Below are 14,861 nucleotides of genomic sequence, written 5' to 3'. Positions count from 1 at the left end.
AATGAATGAATGAATACATTGCATTATACAGGAGGGCAGTGAGTAGAGCACCTCAGGGTAACTTTACTTGCCTTAATGTTCTTGTTTGACACTTTTACGTTTAAAACTATCGATTAGGTTTTATTATTAATCATTAGAAATGCTTTTTTTTAAAGGCTAACGGATCCCGTTTGAAATTGATGCAGGCCATTGAAGTTAAACTTTCATTTGGGTGAAGTGGCACCGCCCTGTTGGATTTTTGGAAGAATGGTTTATTTTTCAAAGTGATCTCAAAACGTTCTTTAGTTGGAGGCTTGATTAGGGATTTAAAAACGTTTCATGACAACACATTTTCATTTGGATATTGATTAAAAACATGAAAGTGAAAATAAATGGTTGCCAAGTAAAGCAAGATAGTAGTTATTACTATCTATTTAAAACATATTTTATTTCCCCTAAACATTGCAACTTTTCTGCCGGTAAGTAGAATTATTTATTTTAAAGTCATGTAAAAAAAGTGTTTAGATCCCATAGAAATACAGCAAAGACAGTCAGCTGAAATCTGTATGCATTAACAATGTCATATTCATTTGAAAAAACCCTCTAAAGACAGAGAAACAATCAATTTTATATTTATTTCAGCATATGATAGTTATAACAGCAACATTCAAACCTTCACAGATGTCTTGAGAAGTTTTTAATATGAAATAAAATCCCGAAATACACCACAGTATGATGAAAATACAGGTAAATACAGAAATACATGTTTTTACGAGTGATCTGCAGGAGGATTGCCATCAAACAGTGTGGTTCACGGTACATTAGAATCATTTCCTTCACAGATAAATCACTAGTGAGGGAAGGGAAGAGCACGGGCGCCCTCGTGTGGTAAATAACCGGCAATGCAGCTAAAAATGTGGCATAAATACTCCAAAAGTGATCAAAATGACTACAAATAAGCGTAAAAATGCAACAAAAAATGTCCCCTTTGTCCTCAATTGAGAAAATGTTGTAAAATAATTCAACTTTTTTGTATTTGTTGTTAAGATAACAGGTTGTCCTTTTCATAATAAAAGCAAACTCAAATGGCATAGAAGCCAAATATGAAGGCTGCCAACTCCATGAAGATACTCTGAATTTCTCCAATACTTTGTATGTATTATATATTTTAGCTTAAGCCTTGTTTAAGGGAATTTTTCTACATTATTCTTAATATCAATCTTCTGTTATTCACTTTATACGTAGATACATTTCCTTTGGATTTACAACAGGGTCTAAATATCAAATAGCATGGTAACACATTGGCAGGCAATGAGAAGCGTACGAAAAACAACAAATGTGTCTAAATACTGTGGCTGGATAAGGGAAAAACGTTATTTTATACAATTGGATTCAGCCATGTGTGATAGTAATGATTCATCTGTTGATTTACAGTGTGTAGCATAAATATAACTGCTCCATTATATCAGTGCTCGATCAGGGCTGAGGCAGTGCTGTTCATTTACATATTTATAAGAAGAAATAAAAACCTTCTGCTACCAGATTCTTGTATTCAGCGTGTTATGCATAATATGGCATCTAATACAGTAGGCCTACTTAAAAACAGTTAATATACTACGGTGGTAGAAATAGAGTTACTGTTGATAAAAAGGTGTGAACCAGTAACCAGGTGACAGGAACACGGTGCCTTCAGTCTGATCTTCCCAAAACACAGCAGCCATATTGTCCCGTAATAATGCCGACACCCTGTGGTGCGTTCAGGTCTCCACTTTCCCGAAGGTGCCGTCAGGAGGTCGGTAGTGTTTGGGGAAGGCTTTGAGTTGCAGCGAGTTAAAGGCGTACTTACGACACCCAACGTTCTTCACCGTGTTTTCCCGCCGGCAGCCCTCGCTGAGGAGACACAATGAGTGAGGGGAAAATCATAAATACAAATGATATGAAAAACTGTGAAATGATACTTACTTTGCTGCAGGGTTCGCTGATGATCAACAATCAATGAGTGTCTAGATCAGTGTTTCTCAAACTTTTTCATACCAAGGACCACTTAACCAATAAAAAAACACTCGCTGACCACCTAACTCCACAAATATCCAAAAACACATCGTTTTTTACAAATCGCCTGAAAATGGTACAAACAAGTGGCCACATGTGTGATGGAGGTGTTTATCTGGGCTATATCATGCAATCGAAAGTCAAACTTAAGCTCGCTCCATTGCGGAGATATTCCCGCGAGAGTGCGGAAAACTTACATTTATTTATTTATTTCAAATGTGAAATTTTACCAATATACTCACGGACCACTAGGGGGCGCTCATGGACCACCAGTGGTCCGCGGACCACACTTTGAGAAGCACTGAGATAAAAGGAATAGTACACCCACAAAATGGCCGCTTGTATGTCAGTTCCTCACACTGTTACATTCAATTACTGAAGATGTTTCTCTGGCATGCCAAGGTGAAAGAATAATAATAAAAAAAAGTGAGAACAATCTAAATGAATTGAAGTTAAACTTTGTTAGTTAAAAAAAAATATATATATATCCATTTATAAATCCTGAAATATAATCCAAGTCTCATTTATTTGTATGCTCAAATCTCTCAAATAAATGCACTTTGTTCATGAAAGAAAAAGGGATGTCTTTACGAAATGTTGCTTTTGTAAAAGTGACACCCATTTACGTTCATTCATAATAACTGTTCAGATTCAGTATGACGAGGTGGGAGTAATTCATATAATAAATATATATACTAATAATAATGATTATTTTGGTGGTGAAGTATTTCATTAAGTAACAAAAGTGCTTCAAAGTGAACAAACACCATTCACACAGAGACAAACATAGAAGAGTTAAGAGAAAGCAGAGTTAAAGAAGGTTAAGGAAACATATTGTTAGGTCATGTTAAAAATGTATAAATAAATCAATTTAAAGATCACAAGATATCCTCAGAGTGGTTATATTCTGCAGGTTCACGCAGAAACGGTTTATTACAGCAGGAGTGTGGCGTTCAGGGACACACTGACTGCAGGGTTTGTTGGTGTTGTGGTACATGTAGAGCAACATGGAGACAAAGGCAAGAGCCTTTTGACATGTAGCTGATGACAGAGGAGAAGCACCGCCACATGTTTAACAGCAATTCGTTTTTTTTCTTTTTTCAATCTCTCTGAATCATTTTCACATTCACTTAACAATTAAAAAATATTCCAGAACAACCTTTCCTCAACCCTTCTGTACAAGTTAACTTTGAAAGACGAAAAAAAAGAAGCAAGGAGATCTCTTAGCTTAAGTTAAAATACACATTTGTTTGGACTACAACTTGAATTTTGATGGAAAACCTAACAATAACTTCCATTTAAAATAATTACGCATATTGGTTGGTCATTATTATACGAGTAAATACATTTTTTTTCTTCAAATAACATGTTAATTATTACAATTAACGAGTACCATGAATTGTTGACAGGAGGGTTCAGATGTTTAAAGTGCAAGTTGAGAAGTCATTAAATACACGATAAACATAGCATATAAATCTGCATATAACATTTAGCTGCGGTATAAAGTGACATAGCAGAAGCATATTAATCACACCGTATAGATTTATATATACATATTTATATATAATCTCTGCAAGAAATAAGGACAATATATAGCAAATGTTGAAGGCAATACATAAATACAATTTATGTACAGCCATACAAATATATTCTCTGACACATCTGGAATCATAATTTAAAAAACAATTAAAGAAAAAGGTTAATATCGTCTTTTTAAGTTAATACTTTTTAGTAAGCACTTTAGTGTTATTATTAAACAATGATGTATAGGGAATTTAATTTAAAGCTAATTTAAAGCATATATAAAACAATTCCAGTTCCTTCATATCCCTGCTGCTCAGTGATACATTAATTAGATATCTGTATATTAGATGCTTTTATATATATATATATATATATATATATATATATATTACATTTGTTTGTTTAAATATAAACTCAATATATAACATCTGTCTCAGTTAAAAAAAGTACTCCAGAACGTCTTGTTCATCATTTCAGGTTGGAGCGCACGGAGTGATTCATACAAAAAGAAGCTCTGCAAATGAAGCATGTTCAATGTTTTACCCTCAGCACGTAGAGAGAAAGGGATGGAGTGAGTAGGGGTCACGAGATGAACCCCCACAGGAGGATATTTATGTCCTGATCCATTTCCTTACTGGGTCGATGTTAATGAGAGCTAGCTGCAGATATTGATTTGCATAATGTGTAGAGCAACTTGAACCCTCTTTGTTTCTTCAGAGGGTTTTGTTAAGGAGTGCTCGACACGTTTTCTGATCCTTCTTATTCCCTTAATTGCCATTTGAGCCCATTTCTTCAGTCAAAATCGTACCTGTACTAAAAAATAACATTTTCTATGTTCACATTATATCTGAAATATGAGTGTTAAACAGTGTTGGTGTTGAAACTGTAGTATCTGGGAAATAAGAGCTTGGCTTTATCGCTAACTGTATAATAATATATTTTTTTTCCACAACATTGAAACATATACAAGAGACAGCATCACACACGAACACTTTCTTTAGGAAGCTCTAGAAAGCGGGGGTGATATTAAAGCTGGATACATATTCCATTTATCATTAGATTGATTGAGAGTGTTATTCAGCAACTGATTTTGAGAGTATATTAATTATGTTAGTCATATTTTAAGCCATAACGCAACATTTCGGATTATTTCAGTGAGTCAAATGTGAGAATTTGCTGTTTCTTTCTTAGATATGTTAGTAAACTAAATATATTTGGCATTCTGACTGTCAGCAGGGCTAAAAAAAAAGGAATTTAAAGTACGTTCATGACAGATTAATTCTCCAAACAAGACGCATTTCCCGGCATTCTTTTCTCTCATTTTGCTGAAAGACTAATTTGGAGGTGGAGTGCATTTAGACAAAGAAATCACATCTTCAACTCTTTGTACAACACAAATCCTACAAACCTGAATTCTCTCATTAAAAACCTGACTTAAAGCATTTGGCACAAGCATGGATACATTCCTCATTTGTTTATCTTACAGCTCGAGTGCAAAAAGAAAATACGCTACTGATTATATCTGCAATTTGAGTTTCTTGTAAACGGATACACATAAATAAATGCTCTGAAGGATGAACAGCACTACACTGCACGGTAACCCCCTGAATATCATACATTAGCTTCATCATTCAAACGATTTTTTTACTTTCTCAATTGGCGTGAAAAGATAGCAAATGTTTATTAATCTTAGAAGAAATCCCAATTTACTCCTTCATTTATCAGTATTCTGATATATGGGTAAATAGACACCTTATTGGATGAATTGATTTTTTTACCCCAATAAAAGGCTTGGATAGCATTCGTCAGAACAGTAAAGCTGCATGTAAACAGATCTGCTGGAAAGTGCAAGTAGAAGCGTTTCTACGGTTATAAAAAGCAGGAAGACTGAAATAAATAAAATAAGCAAATACTGCCTGGAAATATATACTGTATGCATATATAAGCTAAAGTAAGCTTACTCATTTTGGCACAAATGAAAAGCTTTTGTTCCCTCGTCTTTAGCTTGTAAGGTGCCAAAGCACATGGAAGACAATGGTAAAAGCAGATAATGAAATAAGGGCATTATGCTAGCTACTATCATATCATGTCTGAAAGCAAGATTTATATACACATACTCTGAATATTACTATACATATTCACAATACATTTCTGGCCTACAGATATATAAACTGTCACTTTGCGTATATTTTGTTGTTAGAGAATGGAGAACAAGGCAAAGCATTCTGTCCTACAGATGATACAGGGCGATACAGCCTACAGATGTATCAGTGAGACGTGAACTGTTTGGGACTATTTTTTTAAATCTTGAATATAAATGATAAGAGTTAAAGATGTTGTTTTGATACAATAGAGTCGTTTTTTAGCTACAGTAGCACTTTGACTGAGTTCACACTAAGCTGGCTGTATTTATTTTGTCCCATTTTTTAAAGAATTGTCCTCAGGGTGGAAATGGAAAAGCCAGCCTTGTGTTTTTAGTATTATCTTTGAATAAGTCTATATCATTATGTATATATTATATTAAGCTGTTTGTTTACTTAAATATAGACTTTAAATGCTGTTAAAGTGTGTAAAAACGCATAGAAATCGTACAGAAAAAGTGATGTTTTTGGAGAATGATAATGCAGCTAACCTTGTAAGCTTGCAAAAGGAAGAACTACAAAACAGGAAGTGCCCATAAACCAAAACAAAACCAAAGAGGTGGTGTTGCTGATGGGGCATCAGGTGTGAAGTCCTTGGTGAGGCTGGGGCAGTATCACTGCGTATGGTGAGGACACAGGACAGTGGCACAGTGTCAGAAACACCCTCAGGGGTCCGTGTGGAGTTATTTCCACGCTTCCTCAGTCAGAGAGAGAGAGAGGGTGTTTACGCTCAGCTGCAGCGGAGTTTGGCGAGGAAATAGGCCACACTGAGAAAGATCCACACGACCATCAGGTTGGGGCTGAAGGCCAGCAGGGGCAGCGAGTACAGGAGGCTGGGGTCCAGCCTGAGGTCCCGCACCGGCAGCAAGCCGCTCAGATTCTTCTGGATCACCCCCTCCCTCGTCCCAATTCTGAGGCACGGGGAGGAGGAGGAGGGAGGAGGAGGTGTGGAGCGGCAAAAAAAGGTTGGATGATCGGGAAGGTGGTGCAAGAGCGGAAGTAGAAAAGCAGGTTTGAGGGAGGAAATTAAAAGAGGAAACAAGGAGAGGAAATAAGCATGAGAATGAAAGATGGCGAAAAGGAAGGAGGGAAGTGCCCAAATAAAGATGGCATGTATATATGCATGCACAGTTGAGAAATGGAAAAGTAAAAGGTGATACCGGCGAATAATCACAATGACAAAGAATAGACGATAGACAGCCGTTTCCATGGTGTGACATAAGAATGTTAATAAGTCATTCAAATCAACAGGTGGAAATGGATTACAAACCAAACCAGAATAGAAAATGAGCCAAATCATGACGAAGAGGGAGAGGGGAAAACAAGAGAAAAAGAGAAAATTAAGAAAGATGTTTCCACGTCTTTCAGAAAAAAGGAAAGAAGATAAGTAAAACAGCAATGGCTCACCATGTTTAGATATGTTATGACATGGGGTGAGGAAGGAGGAAGGGAAAAGTGTCCAGAGGAATGGGCTGGTTTCACTTGGAAAACCAATATGCAGAAAAACACCCTTTAAAATGTAGGATTATGCGACATTTTGAAGTTTGAACTTTATACACTATAGGTGCTTTCACACCAAGTACTTTGCCGTACTTAGTTCATCAGAACTTAGTTCATCAGAACTTAGTTCATCAGAAGTCTTTAGTTCATCAGAACTTAGTTCATCAGAACTCTTTAGTTCATCGGAACTTAGTTAATCAGAACTAAAGAGTTCTGATTAACTAAAGAGCAGATCGCGTTCACATCGGAATAAGTCCCTGAGGGAGGGTTAGGCAAATGAAGCCGCTGACGTCTGCTTCTACTGAAGCCTTCCGAGTAAATCGCCAGAACGCCGACACCTCCTCATCTCCACGTTTTATTTTGTGTTGCCATAAGTTAGTCTCTCTGCGTTGGTGCGCTGGGCTAATGCTAATGCTAATAATGTTAATGCGAGCAAATAAAATAGCGGCTTCACAAAACTTTTGAGAGTTTTACGGGGCGTGGTTTGCAATCCTTCCAGCCAATCAGAAATGGGAACCTTTTTCTCCCACGAAAGTGCCTGCTCTCTAGCCGGGACTGAAAAGGGGGTGAAAATGTTCTCATGAACTAAGTTCTAGTTCCGGATTTTTTTGGTGTGAACGCAAATGTTCGGAACTATACTGGGAAACTCCGGTGTGAAAGCGCCTCATGTGTTTGCAAGCGGATAAGAAATACAACACACTTTTAGAAGGATTATTTCTTTAAGAGAAATGCTAACATGCAGTAAGTATCTGGTTCAGATTTCACTTCAAAATGTATTTAAAGGATGCACTTATTCATAGTGAACTTATTATAATGGGGGGTATATCTTCAAGCTTTTTCTAACATGCGTCACAGCTCAAAATCATTCCTAAGAGCATGAATAAAAGTATTATAATGATCAAAAAGCTGTTTTCATGCTCGCCGGCTGATGAGGAGAAGAGGAGGAGACAGGGAGAGATGTGAGGAGAGGAAAAGGTGAAGAGATGTCGTACCATGCCAGTATTGGAATGACAGTGACACTTTATAATCACATCTTCTTTTACATTCAAATATCACAAAGTCACATTGAACACAAACATTTTCAGACAGAAATATACAAACACTTGAGTTTAAAATCTGCTCGTGGATCATTTCAATAAAGCTGTTTGGGGAACATAGATTCCTTTAAGTGCCCCCAAAGTTTCCATTTTCTGTCTTTTTTTTAAGTAGATGTCTTTTTCAAAACCACAAACTGTTTAAAATGTTTTGGAAAGGTATTTAAATAACATTTTGTGGAAATCTGTGGTTTTAAGATGTTTTTTCTCAGTTGCAAAAGTAAAGAAATATGTTGTACACATCTTGTATTATTTTTAGATTTGAATCTTACTCGTGTTTTCACCCTTTCTGAATCATCTTTTAAAATATGCAAAATCTATTTTCATTTTAAAACATTTGTGTACTGATTTGGCCATGCTGCAAGCAATATTTAGACAAAAAACTAAAGTATTTTAGTCCAACACTGACTCAGCTGCAGTGCAGAGCAAAAGTAAATGTTTTAACACCACCTTATTCAGGGTTCTTACACCTTTTCCAAAGTCAAATTCAAGCACTTTTCAAGCATTTTCAAGGTGCATTTTCAAACTTTTCAAGCATCTGCAGCTGTTGTAAATTACATATTTATATACACATACTTATACTCAAATGATTATTTCCCTACCTCACATTAAATCAGATGATCTTTATGCTATAAACAACCAAATGTGCGTTTCGTAATAGCATTCTACATGAGGATGAAAAATTAAAGAAAATAAAACTAAGAATTAAAAGTAGATCTGTAAGGCATCATCATATCATATATATTATTCTGAAATGGACTAATCTGCACAATGACTACTTTTACTGTCGCTACTTTCACTATATTTTGATGCCAATACTTTTACTTGAGGAACATTTTGATTGAGGGACTTATTCCTGTAACAGAGTATCCCTACACTCTGGTACTTCTACTTTTACTCAAGTACAAGATCCGAGTACTTCTTCCACCTCTGGTAGTGTATTAGTCTGAATTGTAGCCACAAAATCACGCAGAGCTGCATAAAAATAGACTCACAATGGTAACAAGTGGAAAATAATATTTACAAATGTGTACATTAATTTGTAGGTAATGCTACTCAAGACACCTGTCTTATACATCTTCAAAGGAAGACTGTTCATTCTACAATTACATGGGATTAAAGCAAAATGTAGTTTTACTTGTATAATACTTCAAGATTTTATATAAAAGCCTGTTTCTAAAAGTATCAACCCTACCAACCGGTTGGTAGGGTTGATACTTTTAGAAACAGGCAAATCCTCAGTTTATCATTTATAACATACTAACAAGCTAAAGTCTAATTACGCAACCAAGTCTCACGGCATTTACATGTATAGTCACGAAATAAATGTAATCTATTGATTCGTGTTCACCAACACGATTTCCCCCTTTTATTCGTGTCACACAGAACGATTTTAAAAGCAATGTATTTCTATTGGTAGTGGGTTTCGTGCCTGCACCACGTCTTTTTGTCCGGTCGGGTCTTGGAAGACCGGAAGCTGTGTGGTTCATAAAAACATGTTCTTACCTTTATATATACAGTCTATGGTTCTTACTCAATATCAAGCCACGATTATTGTTTTTATTTTAAAATCGTATAATGTCTTTTTTTTGCCGTCTGTGAGGAAAATAAATGGGCTCAGAGCCTCAGAATATTGAAATCTGTATATATTTTTTTCCTTCTAATTTGTTATTATTTGTGACCCGAAATCAGTCAAAAGTCGCAACGGCTCATTTAAAAAAATAAATAAACGTGGATTTGTGTAAAAAAACTAGTTTTTCAGGGTTCGGGTGTTTTGTTTGATTTTAAATAAACAAAGTCTTGGCTTTCAGAATATGAAACTGTTATTGCCAATATCTCAAAGGGAAGATGACAGCTCTCACTCGCACCCTGCTCTTCCGCAGCGCAGCCCCCCCTCCCTCCGGCTGAAATTATGAATGTAAGGCATATAGTAATCAACACGGCAGGGTCCGGGACAGTTTGTTTTCATCTGATTTCAAATAAACAAAGTCTTGGCTTTCAGAATATTAAACTTGTTTCGGCAAATTCAGATGATAAATACAGCTTTGAAGCTTCGGCATAATTACAAGCGGAGAACGGAGTAACTTGACGTCACAGCAGGCATAACAACAGCCGGTGTTTCTCCTGAGTGTTTCCCCGGTACACACACACACACACACACACACAACACACACACACACACACAACCACACACACACACACACACACACACACACACACACACACATCACACACACACACACACACACACACACACACACACACACAGCACACACACACCACACACACACACACACACACACACACACATCACACACAACACACACACAGCACACACACACACACACACACACACACACACACACACACACACACACACACACACACACACACCACACACCACACACACACACACACACACACACACACACACACACACACACACACACACACACACACACACACACACACACACACACACACACACACACACACACACACACACACACACACACACACCACACACACACACACACACACACACACACACACACACACACACACCACAACACACACACACACACACACACACACACACACACACACACACACACACACACACACACACCACACACACACACACACACACACACACACACACACACACACACACACGAGCTTCCCCCAGACCAGTAATACAAGCGAAAATGTGTCTTTGGGTCAATGTGACAGATTTTCTTTGATTTTGTCACATTTGACGATTTCGTCACATTTGGTTTAGGCACGAAACATACTACCAGTAGAAATACATCGCTCTGTGTCGAATCAATAGATTATATTTCGTGACTATAACACGAAATGCCGTGAGACTGGGTTGAATTGCAACAGTGAGTGCTTCATCCTCTGAACACCACAGGATGGCGACTGTAACGCACATAACATAGCATAACATGCTCCTCTGCAATGATTGTCCCCTGCAATTATTATTATCCCTCATGGAGTTCGCTATTCAGCTTGCTAACGTTAGCTTAAACAAACGTAACATGCAACGTTAGCCTAATCCAAAATGCTCTACTACGGCGTACCTTTCATGTGGCTCGTCAGCGCAGACTATCCCATCGTGAACAACTGAAATTATTTGTTGCAAACTTTGCAGGAGGCTACTCGTGGGCTTGACCCTCGTCTTAGCCATGGCTTGTATTTGTCTTCTGATAGCCAACGCTTGTTGAAACTGCAACTTCCTGGCATACTGTCATCTATCACTCATCAGAATGCCCAGGTCACAGTAACACTGGAGATGTTTTTATGTAAAAGCGAAGCAATTAAGCGCTCTCCGACTTCTTTATTTTTCTTTTAATCTAAAAAGCGAAGTAAAGCAATTTCAAGCACTTTATCCCAAATTCAAGCACCATTCCCAAAATTCAAGCACTTTTCAAACCTTGAAAACACCTCAAAAAATGTCACGGATTTCCAGCACCCCGCACGAACCCTGCTTATTGTAACGGAAGAACGGTAGGAAAGAAGGAGGCACGAAGGGAAACAAAAGATGGCGCCGATAGAAGATTAAGTGCTCTGATAATACAGATACATAAAAACACTGCCAGCCTGTCAGGGACTTTACAGACGAGACAACGATAGAAAGACAGAACAAACGGAGCAAGAAGCACTCACACAATCCAAAGAGGATCCTCTCACTTTGAAATCCCTTAGGTAGCTCTTTCCTCCAGACCTTTGTCTCAAAAGAAAGTGAACTAACTGTTTGACAAGAGTTTGGTGAAGTAAGCTGCCATGAGAACTTCGAAAGGTTCAAGTATCCTCTTTCAGATAAACCGGCAACTTTGGATCAGTTTGCTTCACAGAGGAAACAGGCAACGTTTGTTTAAAATCACACATGGGCAAAACATCGTACGTGTCCGGATTTCATTATTATACATTTGTTTTCCTTTGACCTTAGTGCTTTCAATACATATTTAGAGAAAAATACTTTTTTTTGCCCTTGTATGATTTTCAGTTGTATGTTTTGTTTCATTCAGGCACTGTGAGGGCGTCCTACCTGCGCATGCAGTCGAGGGCCTGCGTGAAGACCTGCGGTGCCATGCCGTGCTCGTGCTGCAGGATCAGGCACTGCTCCAGAGTCACCGACATGGCCGTGCGGTCTTTGGCGCTTTTGCAGCTGGTGAAACGCACGCCGTTCAGCCGGCGGCAGATCTGAGGCAGAGAGGGAGGGAAGGTTTAAGTGAGAGACCCTAAGTGGCAGAAATACCATATTGAGCATATTGTGTGAGGTTTTCAATTCTTTAATAGGTTTTGAGTAATATTTGATGTACTTAAAGCAGGATCTCTACCTCAGCAGCCTGCCACAGGATGTCTACGTTCTTGTTTTTCCTGGCGTGGACGTTCTGCCCCAGGAACCTCAGCAGCTCGGGGAGACACGTCTGAGAGCGAGACCTGGGGAGGCCTGAGGGGGGTTTGGAGATGGAACATGAAAAATGAGGAACAAAGAAGAAGAGTAAATTGACCAAAGTATCTGTACAAATAGCGGTTAGCTCTGACAGAAAGTGCTATTCAGATCCTTTACTTAAGAACCACAACGTTAAAGTACTCCATTACAAGTAAAAGTCCTGCATTTAGAAACTCTTGAGTAAAAGTACAGAAGTATTGTCAGCTAAATGTCCCTAAAGTTTGAAAAACAAAAACAAAACAGTAAAAGTTGTAGCTCTTAAAAAAATTGTTGAAATGTAATGTAATCTACAAGTGGCACGATGTCGACGTATTAAAAGTCAGTAACTAAATGTACCTCTACTGCTGGATCTATCTGTCATTGATTCTTAAAGCTAAAATTCTGCCACTGCACCAACTGGAAGTAAGAGGATGCTCCCTGCCTTGATGTTATTGTTAGTATTTGCTCAACTTCACACACACTTTATTACTTACAGTCCTCAGGCAGCACTTCTTTGAACTGCTCGTAGTAAGAGTTCAGTCTGGAGAGACTCTCCATGTTGATGACCTCCTGCAGGGATGTGTCTCCAAACCTGAACAACAGAAGGAAAACAAAATGTTTCCTTCATGGCTCAAAGCACAACATCCTGCTAAAAGTTGCTAAATGACAAAACGTCAGCCTCCTCACTCACTTCTCAGCGAGCGTCTGCTGCTCGTTGATGCCGACGTTGAAGTGCACGGGCTGGACCCTCAGCAGCATGCCGCTCTGGATCTCCCGCGGCAACGCGTCGAACATGGTCGCCGGCAAAGGGATGCGGACATTGAAGCCGTCCCGGTTCCCCGTGATGATCGGCAGCATGTCGGGGGCGGAGCTGCCGGTGGCCTGGGTCACCTGAAGGGAACATGCAGCCATGGAAATACATTTCTTTTTAAAGAACAAACCAAAAGTTTCGTATCATTAATTGCAAACTAAGCTGAATTCAGTAAATGTTAGGAACTTTAGGAGAATACATTGATTCTTAAAATAGTTGCCACAAGCTCTCAAGTGATTAATCATACATGTAGCAGCGCTGGCAAAAATGATTCTTGGCGAAGTAAAACAGAAGTAACAAAAGCATCCAAGTTGACATCTTGGATGCTAAACTACGGCAAAAAACAACAGAAGAATAGTCTAGCAGAAATGTTGTTTTTTTATTTCCATGCAGCTACAAAATCCTCATGGTGATAATCAGACATCTTCCTACCTTGAAGGTGACGTTGCGGAGATCCATGATGCCGACACTCATGTCCTCCAACATGGCCAACTCCTCTCCTGAAAACACAAACATGGGTCACCATTAACACCTGATTATTGTGAAAGGTGTGTGTGTGTGTTTATGGGTGTGTGTGTACCGTAGGTGCTGAGCAGGGACTCAAACTGAGCGAGCAGGCCGATGGTGTAGAGTTGTCGGAGAAATCCATTGTCACGGAGACAGTTCCTCAGTTTGATAATGAACCCGCAGATCAGAGCGGTGAGCTGCAACACACACACGCACATATTTACATGAGGTCATAGACAAAGGGAGGCCGTTTGTGTTACAGCATTCATCATAGCTGGATTATTCATTAATCTATAATTGGGACCAGTGTTTCCGCCAGACCAGGGCTGAGAGGGCGTTCACCCCGAGAGCGGGGGGATATATACACTATCGCTTTATAAATACTATCGCTTTACGTATACATGTATATGCACACACACACCATTTTTCAATTGAATTGCACCGTTCCTTTTATATACCGTCTCTTTACACACACAATAGACAATAGTAACGTTGTTTTTTCATAAATTCTGTGCCTCGATCCCCCCTTTATGTGCATCTCTAAAGTCTTCGCCCTGAAGTGGTGAACACTTTTTTTGTTATAACACAACCACGGGAACTTAATTTTCCAGGTCCCGACAAACTTATTTTTGTTGTGGCTGACCGGTTTCTCTTTGTGGCTTACGGGTGTAAAAGTGACATTGTCAGATGGCGTAGGCTCTGGATGGGTTGGGAGGCTAGATGACGACAACTCCGGCACTGGGGCACCTGCACGGGCCGGGGATGCTGGTGTAGGATCGGATGGCGGCAACTCAGACTCGGGCCTAGAGCCA

General features: G+C 38.8%; 1 protein-coding gene across 14 annotated transcripts in view; it reads right to left on the bottom strand.

Moving 5' to 3' along the window:
- Window positions 1-595: 595 nt before the first annotated feature.
- Window positions 596-14,861, bottom strand: part of LOC117539291 (inositol polyphosphate-4-phosphatase type I A-like) — a 47,835-nt gene continuing 33,569 nt past the window's right edge. For 8 of the 14 annotated variants that reach the window (XM_034205389.1, XM_034205388.1, XM_034205396.1 and 5 more), the window contains 7 exons: window positions 14,123-14,246; window positions 13,975-14,042; window positions 13,423-13,622; window positions 13,226-13,323; window positions 12,637-12,749; window positions 12,345-12,499; window positions 2,234-6,607 (listed from right to left, as the gene is read on the bottom strand). In XM_034205389.1, coding sequence (XP_034061280.1) covers window positions 6,427-6,607; window positions 12,345-12,499; window positions 12,637-12,749; window positions 13,226-13,323; window positions 13,423-13,622; window positions 13,975-14,042; window positions 14,123-14,246 — 939 coding nt within the window. In that variant the 3' untranslated portion in view covers window positions 2,234-6,426. Of the gene's footprint in view, window positions 1,870-2,232; window positions 6,608-12,344; window positions 12,500-12,636; window positions 12,750-13,225; window positions 13,324-13,422; window positions 13,623-13,974; window positions 14,043-14,122; window positions 14,247-14,861 lie in introns of those variants that run through there. The other 6 variants (XM_034205398.1, XM_034205400.1, XM_034205402.1 and 3 more) reach the window with 2 other exon arrangements.

Source organism: Gymnodraco acuticeps, unplaced genomic scaffold (assembly GCF_902827175.1).
Source record: "Gymnodraco acuticeps unplaced genomic scaffold, fGymAcu1.1, whole genome shotgun sequence".
Taxonomy (NCBI): Eukaryota; Metazoa; Chordata; class Actinopteri; order Perciformes; family Bathydraconidae; genus Gymnodraco; species Gymnodraco acuticeps.
Note: the sequence above shows the minus strand (reverse complement) of the source record. Positions and strands in the feature narration are given on the sequence as shown.